We start from the raw sequence: 11,996 nt of genomic DNA, 5'->3' as shown, positions 1-11,996 counted from the left end.
ATCTGCGGGGGTCCGCTGTTTTAAGGATTTGCATAGAGTTCCATGCAATACTTTACCCATCTTTTTGATATTTCGCTGAGTTCCTGGAGTGGGGTTCCATCTTTATCCTCAGTCACCCAGGTTTTAGGTTTGAATTGTTTTGAGAGGAGTTTTACCTTCTTGAACAGGTCAGTCTGAATTTTGAGCGAATGGTATTCTATCTTTTTTTTGGAACAGGAGGACAAACGAGCGTACGGGTCACCTGTTGTTAAGTTATCACCGCCGCCCACAATCTCTTGCAACACCATATTTCTATATATGGACTATATTTTTACAATTGCTAATAAAATGTTCGCAAAATACCTTTATAATATTTAATAAAAATAATTATTATTATACTTCAAAACAAGGGTTTTAAAGTATAATAATAATAATTTTTATTACAAATAGAAAACAACCAGTATACAGTTTCTTAATCTATACAATTTAACTAAACACAATATACCTAATTATACAAAAAGAAATATTGGTAAAATTTCGAAAAATTTATTTCAAACCACTAAATTGAGATTATTTCCAATTAAAGAAGTGAATTAATTGATATATAAAATATTTGATCGAATATTTAAGAATAGTAACGAACAATTGAAATAAGAAAAATATACAAATTTACTATTCAACGCTAATAATTTGAGATAGAATTTTTAATATTCTAGTACCTTACCTCAGAATACAGATGTTCTGTAACAGGTACATACATTTACCTAACCTAAGATTCTAAGCATGTACCTATATTTTGTTTAGTTTTACAATTCATAATTGTGAATTTTTCTCGAAGTAGGTAAGTTTTTGTAACCTTATCTTTCAATTTAATGAACACATATTATTATACAATAATTATTAAATTCGGTTTAATTCTAAACTTTGAACGCATTGCATTTATTAGATCGAATAAAGTGTAATACATCTCGTTTGTCTTAAATTTTAAAATATAATATCATAATTTATAATATAATGCTATAAATATTTACCATTATATTCCTTATCTCGTACGATTCAAGATAAATAATCTCATAATTTAGTAGGTAATATTGACATCAGCTGTATGATGTATCAGCCAGGTACCTGCCATAGACTTAGAATAAATGTATATACCAGATAGCCGCGTAGACGATTTGACAGCTCGTGCTTCGTGACCAATTTTGATTTGTCAATATGTACGTAAGCTAATGTTTTATTATTCAAAATACTAAGGAGCCAAGGCGAAGCTTTGCTGGTTGTTTATGACCTTTCAATCAAAAGTGGTTACAGTAACAACTTTCGCTTTCCTATTGTGTCTTGCCATAGCCTACTATTAATGTATCACAACTAATTGTAGACATATGGTCCCGTTGTATCTCCGTTAGAGATGTTCTCCACTCTCGCACGCTTTGTTAGTCTTTAAGCTACTATGTTATTAGTCTATGGTCACTACAAGTAGCGTGCTTACTACTTTGTACTCAGTATTTTGCCAACGTGGTCATTGCATAGATTGCAACATCTACTGATTTCTACTATTCTAATCTTTGTACTAGTGTGCCGTGAAAATTGCTACGTCAAATTGTGACATCAAATATTTATACCTACAATCTACAATCTACATCCTAACTTCAAATTTGTTACTTGACGTGTTGATTGAGGGACGGACGTTTCCTAAAATAATTACTAAGTTATAGAAAATGGATTATTTTAAAGTGAAAAAAAATAAGGTGCTATTATGTATTTTACTGTTATTTGTGCTACACGATGGACAAACATTAGCAGGTACTTTTTATACACTTTCTGAAGAACTGTTTATGTCGAAAGGTCCATAAAGGATGGATCAGGTTTGACGTCAAAAACTTTTGTCGTTGTTTGAATATTAGTTTTTCTTAACCAAGTAGATATCTCAGTGAGTAACTAATTGCATAAGATTACATTATTTTTAAATTTGTTACACTGTCGAAATGGATGACGCTTTTGGGATATCTGCAAGTCTAATATAATATCTAATTTAATATTATTATAATTATCGACGAGATTAGAACGTGATGTCACATGTGTCTTTTAAACAATACTGCTTGCTTTATAAGAACAGCTAACCGACATCATCATTCTGGGAATGTTATTTGTTTTAATTTTTAATATATAGTTCTGTCCCTGGTTTGGTAAGTAAGTGAGTAGTAACCAATGTAAGCTCTTTGGGTCAAATCTTTGAGTATTCTATTTATGTAGAATAGGATGACAGACTGTCTAAGAAAACCTAACTTTCTTTTATATTAATAATACAAAGGAAATCATAAGTGTCCCACATACCTCCCCTTTAGGTTGTTTATTTTAATTTTATTTATCAATGTCAATCAAGAAACACAGTAGAAAGAAGTTACCCATATATCTTGTGAGATACAGTAGAATCTTCATAATTATCTAAATATTATTATGACATCCAGTGATTATTCACCTTAATTAATTAATTATTGCAATACATTTAAATAGTTTTCCACATTTGACCCCAAACTATACATAGTAAATGGAATAAATGAAGTGTACAATAAAATTAATGAGAGTTAAACATTACTAATAAAGCATAAATAAATTGTGCATAGTACTCATTAAAAAGGTTATTGACCTAACAAAAGTTTGTTTGTGTAATGAGACTTAATTGTCACTCATTCAGCTTTAGTCAGATAATATCTGCTGTTGCAAGTTAGGTTGTCATACTCTCACTTCTGAGCAATTAACATTAATGTTATAATTTATATATGGGTTTAACCTCTTGTGAGAGATGAATAAATATGTGGCTAAGACATTTTTGTATTTTATGTTTAATGTTTAACTAAAAGCAGCATTGATTTTTAATTGGGTCTCAAACAGAGTGTAAATTATATCAAATTGTTATACCATATGATCCCTTTTTAGATACTTTTATATATTATGATGTACAACCTATAAGTTAGGTTGACATACTCTCACTTCTGAGCAATTAACATTAATGTTATAATTTATATATGGGTTTAACCTCTTGTGAGAGATGAATAAATATGTGGCTAAGACATTTTTGTATTTTATGTTTAATGTTTAACTAAAAGCAGCATTGATTTTTAATTGGGTCTCAAACAGAGTGTAAATTATATCAAATTGTTATACCATATGATCCCTTTTTAGATACTTTTATATATTATGATGACCTATAAGTTAGGTTGACATACTCTCACTTCTGAGCAATTAACATTAATGTTATAATTTATATATTATAAATGGGTTTAATCAATTGCGAGAGAAGAATAAATATGTGGCTAAGATATTTTTGTATTTTATGATTAATGTTTAACTAAAAGCAGCATTGATTTATAGATGTGTTTCAAACAGAGTGTAAATTATATCAAATTGTTATACCGTATGATCCTTTTTTAGATACTTTTATATATGATGTACAACCTATAAGACCTGGAGTGAAAGGGGCCATAGATCTAGTTCTTATTGAGCATGACAGATATCGCCGTGATGCACCTATCCCTGAACACCTTGGAAATGTGAATTCTACTTATTTGACCATTAATACTACCACTACGGCCACTGTGGCAAACACTACATTAGCATCTACAACAGAGACAGTACCAGAAGTTAATAAAACAACTGAACGTAAGTATTTCTGATATTTTATTTAAAACAATATGATTCTCTATGTTATATTTTTATTATTCATTTATATAATGTGAAGGTAATATTAAATATAGAAAGAAGTAATATAGAGTGAATGACTAATATTTTATCAGGGAGGCTTCTTTGAACAGGATAATGACTAGGTAGATAGCACACTGAATTATTGGAATAAATAACGAAAAAATTGCAGATTTTGCCTTGAGGCCGATGAAATGCCTTTTCATCTCCTCTGCACTTGCGGCCCACTAATGCATAAGTGTAACACCATCTGTTTGCAATACTGCGGTTCACAAATGCGGCAGGGCTTGATGACGAGCTATAAGTATGAGTGGCGAACACAATATTTCAATTCTGGATGCGGTGTTACTAGGACCAAAACAGGACTAGGCATATAGCCACCCTCTGCTAATAATAATACCACAGTGAATACTTTTTCCATAGTGAAGCAATGTGCAAGCATTATTCATTCAATATGAAGAGTGCTAAAGCTTCTGTTTATTAGTTTACTTTATGTATTAAATATTTCATGCCTCAAAGTGATGAGCACAATGGTGTTGCCACTCAGAATGTTAAATTAATTAATAAAGAAGATTTAATCAAGATTCCTAAGTAGTTGTCTTGTCACTTAATTCTATTTAAAAAAAAACTTGTCAATATTACCTATATTGAGTAACTACAAAAATTTATATAATACATACCCACCTATTTAATCAGATGTGTGCTTTTAAATAAATAATGGTGTCATTATGAAAACACTCCATGTTTACAAAGCAACTTGCACAGATGTTTAGCATAGTTTATTGAGGCAAAGTAGGTGCATGATATTATTATTTATTTACAATGGATGTATGGTGATCATTCACAATGTCATTCTCAAGGCCCTTTTTGAAAAAAAACAAAATAGAGGTTATTTATTATATGAATTTATATGTGACTTCTTGCAGAATTCTTGTTACATGATATTGCATTTCAACAAACCAATTATAAATAAAAATATTTTATTTTAGGAAGAAATTGAATTATTTATGTAGTAAATAAACTTATGAGAATTGTGGAATAAACTGTTAATACCCCTAACTAATAACCTAACCTTACAATAATTATTAACTCAATGACTTAACTTAAATATCAAAGAAACATGGCCATAATAGAAAATTAATGTCTGTTGCCTGTAATACACAATGTATTGTGCTACAAAAACTTCAAAATTTATCAACAGTATACCAACAGCAGTTTTTTGATTTTCACCCAGATATCTGAATCTGATGGTTTTTTTTTTGTTAATTTTTAATTCAAAGTTCGTTGAAGAACTCAAACACGCTAGTGCTCAAGCTCATGCCTCAGAAACCTTTACCTTCAAAGGTGTGGAAATCAAAGCTGTTAATTACAGACAGACTCCTTTGCTTGCTGGAATAGACTCCTACTCCGACTCCTACTAGACAGACAGACTCCTTCTTCCTCCTAGGTTACATACGAGTTGAACCATCAGTCTCAAACTGCTCCCACAATTGATATATATATAAAAATGAATTGCTGTTCGTTAGTCTCGCTAAAACTCGAGAACGGCTGGACCGATTTGGCTAATTTTGGTCTTGAGTTATTTGTGGAAGTCCAGAGAAGATTTAAAAGGTGAATAGATAGGAAAATGCTGCTAAATTAAATAAAAACAACAAATTTGTTTTTCCTTTGATGTGTCCATACATAATTTCTATGAGAGAATTTATTGACACATGGTTTGACAGTTCTGCTGTGAAACAATTTCATTAGGACAGCAGATTTATTTATTATACACAGAACAATGTCTGTCGGGTCAGCTAGTAAGATATAAAAAAAACTATAAATTTTTTCTGTAGAGTCTACAGTAAAAAACAAATCAACTGTCTTATACCTTACTTATTATATGGTTCTCTTAAGTTTATTACATCCTATGGAATATTTATATTATTACAATTTATAACTTTGAAACCCAAGTTTCATAAATTAAACATATATTTTTATTCTTCTTATAGTGGCTTCTGTGCAAGTTGAACCACAAGTCAGCCAATGTCACAAATTAAAAATAGGCCACCAAGCTTAGATTATGCATTTGATCAGTGTTAACGAATTTACCTGCATTTATGGTATTGATCAGTGGCCAGATTGAATAGTTTTATTTTCTTATTTAACTTGAAACAAGTATACATTCTGTTAGATGATAATGGACCAACACAGATAATATTACTTAATTAAAACATTTTATTGTGTTAATTAAACTTAAAATGTCGTGGACTGTTTTCTCATTATATTTCTATATATATATAAGAATTTATTGCTGTTCGTTAGTCTTGCTAAAACTTGAGAACGCCTGGACCAATTTGGCTTATTTTGGCCTTGATTTATTTGTGAATAAATATGAAAATGTTTGGAATAAAATAAAAACAAATATTTTGATATTTCTTTGATGTGTCCCCCCTCGTTCAGAAATCAAATTAAAATAATAGTTTCAAATGAATAACTAATTAGAATTTTTATATCTTTCTAACTAACTTTTTCTAAAAAATAAACTTAATTTTAGGTAGCTATAGTAGGTAGATTAACTACAGTTGTTAACTATGTATCAGGTTATTTTTATGTAGATTGATAAATCTTAAGTTTTGTCTCAAATTAAATTTCAGAAAGCAAATTTCTATACCTAACCACACCACAAAACAAAACAAAAAATATAGCTTATCAGAAAGCTTTAAATTGATTAACAGACTGTATCATAACTGTGTGTGTCTGTCAATATCAAATTGAAACCTTTAAATAGCCAGTATTTCAGGAAAACAGTTTTGTAAGTAAGCAGCATCATGTGTTCGTAATCGAAAATAATAATAAAATTTAATTTATACCGAGCATTTTTTTTTCTTTGGTCTTATTAAGAAAAGGATGCCTTTTGTTTGTTTTAAGTTTATTTTATACAAAAGTTTAGGTCTTTTATTTATTGATTGAGGCAGTACGAAGTCTGTTGGGTCGGCTAGTACTTAATAATTGTATACATAATTTAAATTTGTGTAATTAATGTCAGAAGTGCGGGTTATCACTTTTACTTTTAGATTTCAAAGAGTGACATCTAAGTCAATTTCCTAATATGCAAATATTGGGGTTGAGCAGATTATCAACTGTAAAGTAGGTCTTGTAGATGAAGCCATAACCAGAGAGTTGATCTGTGAGTGAGTGAAAGAGCGCTCGCAGTTCATAAATTTTGTTTTCAATTTTAATTTGTGTAATTCCAGAAGGATTATCACTTTAGAAAATAATAAACTGTTTAGAATCTATTGTCTACATGGGCACATAAATGTATTTTCGAGAAATTGTGATAATCATAATACCAGGAACGAACATAAACTTGTTATGCCTCCTACTTAGCTGTAGGGATCAAAGATATTGATGAGAAGTTATAAACAGTACCTACACATTAGAACAAGAGCTCAATAAACATACAAAATATATACAGTGTTGCGATTTTTTTTTAATCATTTGGGTGGTTAAGGCTTTATAAATGATACCATATCATAGTATCTTTGGAATTGGAACGTTCGCCACTAGGCTGTTTCACTAAATAAATAGTTTTTGTGATGTTATTTATATATGACTATATGACATAAGTGAAACTTCAACAAAGCGAGGTTACTAAAAATAATTAAAATTAATAACTATACTTGTCTCCACTGCCTTAGTTGACTCGAGCAGACTTTACTCTATTGAGCGTACAATATTTTGTGGGTATTCAAAATTCATTTATTATACAACAATACACGCATGTCGAAGGTTACGTGTACAAATTTACAAATATAATAAATTTTAACTGTGCAGTAAGTACATTCGATGCAAATTTGCTGTGACAGACAGACACACGAGTGATCCCATAAAAGTGGTGGTGGGTGTGTATTTTCACTCGGACGTATAATAACCTAAAATTGATGAGGTTGTCTAAGAATTGCATTTTTAATTTAAATTGAAAGTCGAAAAAGAAGGCAAGCTATATTTTGGAATTGTTCTGTTAAAATCTGATGAAATCATCATCACATTTTCATGATCGAATGAATCGATTGATTTATTTTTATCAAAATCAAACAAAATCCTCTTATTTTAATTATTCTGAATACACAACAAATACAGTATAGGTTTTGACAAACCCCGCCGCCACGGGCGACCTTACCCGCGCAAAATTTAATTTACAATCAATAATTGTTGCACTCGTTTGTGGTTTCGCTTCCTGTTAACATCGTAAAACAGGTTTTTAATTTTATCTATACAGTATCCTTTTATAAATCGAGAGCATCGGCATAGTCTTTCGATATGTGAGCTCCTAAAATTAGTTAGCTAGGACTGTAAGTGACCTCTAACGGCCGTTCCCAATATATAATTTAATATAATTTATCTCTATGTGTAGATAGTAATCTATAAATTACTACCTTCTACTGTGAGTAAGTAGCTGTCAATAAACTGAATCTGTCCCAATATACCCGATAACTCATTCAAATCGCCTTATATTGGGAAGCGTGATTTAAATTTTCGCCCTTCTACGATCTACAACTATTTTTGTATCACGATTTTTATATTATTCTGTTCCATCCACCAAACCGATATAGGGTTGCAAGATGGCAATCGAATACCATTATTGTAGTACGATATATTTGGTAGGTCTGAGGTTGCATCAAAATTTTAATAATTGATTTTTTTAAATATGTTATATGACAAAACGACGTTTGCTGGGTCAGCTAGGTGCTTATAATATTTACAGTATTTATTTTGTAAAGCTTATTCCAATATTTTGGGAGTTATCTAGGTCTCTTATTACCGACCGACTTTGTTTGCGACCTAAATATTTTTTTTTCAATAAGTTAATTCGTCTTAATATAATGAAAATTCTGTTTTAAGTAAAATCACGATCACTTTATTCACCTAGGCCAAGGAAATGACACTTATGAATGTCAATGAAAATTATACATTTTACCATTTACAGTGACAAGTTACAAGTGGCAAGAAACTTATTGCCTTATAAGTCAACATTTCAGTATAAATTGTTTTAATTACATTGTTTGTAAAGGGTTGCAACAAAAATACTCGATGACATTAAAACAATCACAACAGTTCTTTTAGTTTTTTTTTTAATGAAAATAAGGGACAAGACGATCAAGACGTTCAGCTAATGGTAATTGAAAAGCCCTGCCCATTACAATGCAGTACAGCTCAGGATTCTTGAAAAACCCCAAAAAGTCTGCATCTTCTACCGCATATATCACCGGGAGTGCTGAGATAATTTGTACAGGTTGATGCCAGTTGTCGAATTCCACCACCGGGCATTACGTCAAAATGCGAAATTCCACCCGCGTCATGTTGACGTCTGGCATTCCATAACCGCACGTTTTGCGAGAAATTTCTTGCCTTGCACATCTACTTTGTGGAATTAATTACTAGCTGCAATTTTCCCGAACCGATAGGACTTAGGTACGTTTAACCTTATACTCAGCATACTCCCAACTTAAATGCCACCAACGCATCTGTTGGCCTCTGTGTTGCGGATGTCCATGGGCCTATCGAGTTTCACTCCATAATAATTTACCATGTGACATCATCGTCATCCTCAGAAGACGTCCACTGCTGGACAAAGGCCTCCTCCAAAGATTTTCACGACGATCGGTCCTGCGCTGCCCTCATCCGTATTCCGGCAATCTTGACCTACCTACCTAGCTTAATTACCAATACAGCGATTTCCGGTACGTGGTCGCCATTCGAGGACTTTAATGCCCCAACGGCCATCTGTCCGTCGAAGTATGTGCTGTGCCCACTGCCCTTTTCAGTTTCGCAAACATTTGGGCAATGTCGGTAACTTTGATTCTCCTACGGATCTCCTCATTTCTGATTCGAATATAATAATATGACATAATGCTGTGAAAAAGTGACAAAAATATACACATATTGCAGTTTCAATATGCAGTGGAAATATGTATGCTCGATAAGATGTCTAAATGAGGGGCCCCATTGGAGTTTGGCAATCAAATGTTATTTCATGAAAAACAGCGATATCAAATATCTTGTTTCTCGTTCTTACCCTGTACATTGTCACTTGCTTAACATTAGAAAAAGTGACTTGAACACACTTCGTTTTTTTACAGTTAAGTAAGAAGTAACTTGCTTCAAACCAATGTATTTCAATTAGGCATTGTTGACATCGTCAAAATATGTTAAACAACGGTTTACTCTAAACATGAGTGATGTTTCATTAGCTACCAACACAATTCGTTATTTATCCTTAGATAATGTATTCTCGCAATAAAATTGCTTTAGAATGTTCCATTTTAGTAAAAAACACGTGTTGTTTGTGGTAACACATTTGTGTTAATATCTTAGTAATGTGAGCATATGTTTCCTTTGTTTGAAGTAAGATGTTATGTGTCAAGAGACTAGTTAAATACACACTCTGTACTCATCATAATCGATAAATTTTCGTAAATATATCTAAATATTACTGCGCTTCCGTTCTGTTGTTATTGGCCACAACATGGATCTTAAGCGACAAGCAAAACTAATGCAAATGCCATCCAGCGTATTTTTTGTTCTTTTCACCTCATTTTAATCTATCTTATATATCATGAAAATGGTCTTTGTTTGAGGCTCTTTCACTCCTAAACCATTAATCGCATCGACATGAAACTACCACCATTTGATGCGAAATTTATCCTAGATGGTTTATGGCTACTTAATAGAATTCCAACTTCCTTCCTTTTAAAATTCAACCAGCCTAGCGGGCGGGAACGGCTAGTCTTTTATAAATATGTTGTACTTTAGATGCGAACCGATCGCATCTGACCTTCAGTTGCCTAATGATGCCGCTCAAGGTTCCAATAATATGTCTATTCAACTACTGAGGAATAATGACATTTGCTCTGGGATATGTAGAGGTCACCACATATTAATTGGCGCATTAAACTGTTTCACATTAAAGCATTTATTATATCAATTCAGCACTCGACCGATGCTAATTATTGATATGACCCGACCATGAAATAAGCAAATAATTGTGTTTCAAACACGATAGTATAATTGCAACCAACAATTGTACTAATTTATGACTGGATTATGCAAACAAACACGCATGCTCTGAATTTATTAATGTACATGTCGAGTAAGTAACTGTTTGTCGTCCATGGCGCTGTGTTTTGTACACAGTGCTATATCATCTAACCGTACGAGCACTGTTTACACAAATACTTCTCGTCTATACGGAATGCGACGTTTGAAATGACGCATGCTTCATATAAAATTTAGCTTAGTTATAATTACCCATAGAACATCTTTCTATTTTTTTAGACAATAAGGAACGAGAGGAGCAGGGCGTTCAGCTGATGGTTATTGATTCGCCCTGCTCATTACAATACAGTGCCGCTCAGGATTCTTGAAAACCCCAAAAATTCTTAGCGACTCTACAATCGCGCTCGTCACCTTGAGACATACTAAGTCTCAATTAATTTCAATAGCTACGGCGCCCTTCAGACCGAAACACAATAATGCTTACACATTACCGCTTCACGGCAGAAAAGGCCTATAATCTAGCCGGCATCCTGTACAACGGAGCCTCCCACTGGTATCTGCAGACTGCATCATTATTATAGGCATGCTTGGAGACTAAAATGATTACCTAATCTCATTTCTTACAGCTATCGAACAATTTTAAAATGTATTTAAAAGTTTGAAACTAAGATATTGTAATTTTATATGGATTTCAGTTACATTGCGAACTGAGGGTCGGTAATTCGATGCACATCCGGAATTTTCCAATCGTCCTTTCTCTGGAATAGTCTTATGTGAAAGGGATTTGAGATTTACGTATTACTAGAGCGATCATTGTGGGCGTTTTTTGATTTCCTATAACATTTGAATTTTTATTTTGATATCAGTTTATATATATCCGTGTGTACTACAGACTGCGTCGGCGTCTAACGGCCGTTTTCAATAACCTCTCTATCCTTAGTTTAACTTACTAGAGGTAGACAAATCTATCCTTTTACGCTTACTTACATTTCTATAACATATCGACAGATAGAATTGGGCTATAACTATATTGGATATAACTACGACTATGGATTGATAAGATCTTACCATTAACAGCCGTTTTAACTTTAGTTTAACTTACGGATACATTGCTGTCACCGTTTACTGACAAGATCTTATCTATCCATAGTTATAGTCCAATGCTATCTGTCAATAGGTTATTTAAATGTAAGTAAGCGTAAAAGGATAGATTTGTCTACGTCTTACTAGACAGTAAGTTAAACTAAGGATAGATAGGTTATTGAAAACGGAATAAAATT

General features: G+C 32.3%; 1 protein-coding gene across 1 annotated transcript in view; it reads left to right on the top strand.

Annotated features, from left to right (window-relative positions):
- The first annotated feature begins 1,515 nt into the window (after nucleotides 1-1,515).
- Nucleotides 1,516-11,996, top strand: part of LOC126978346 (plexin domain-containing protein 2) — a 38,963-nt gene continuing 28,482 nt past the window's right edge. Inside the window, exons 1-2 of the mRNA XM_050827098.1 lie at nucleotides 1,516-1,782; nucleotides 3,412-3,639. Coding sequence (XP_050683055.1) covers nucleotides 1,698-1,782; nucleotides 3,412-3,639 — 313 coding nt within the window. The 5' untranslated portion in view covers nucleotides 1,516-1,697. The remainder of the gene's footprint in view (nucleotides 1,783-3,411; nucleotides 3,640-11,996) is intronic.

Source organism: Leptidea sinapis, chromosome Z (assembly GCF_905404315.1).
Source record: "Leptidea sinapis chromosome Z, ilLepSina1.1, whole genome shotgun sequence".
Taxonomy (NCBI): Eukaryota; Metazoa; Arthropoda; class Insecta; order Lepidoptera; family Pieridae; genus Leptidea; species Leptidea sinapis.
This window is presented reverse-complemented; position numbering and strand designations above follow the sequence as displayed.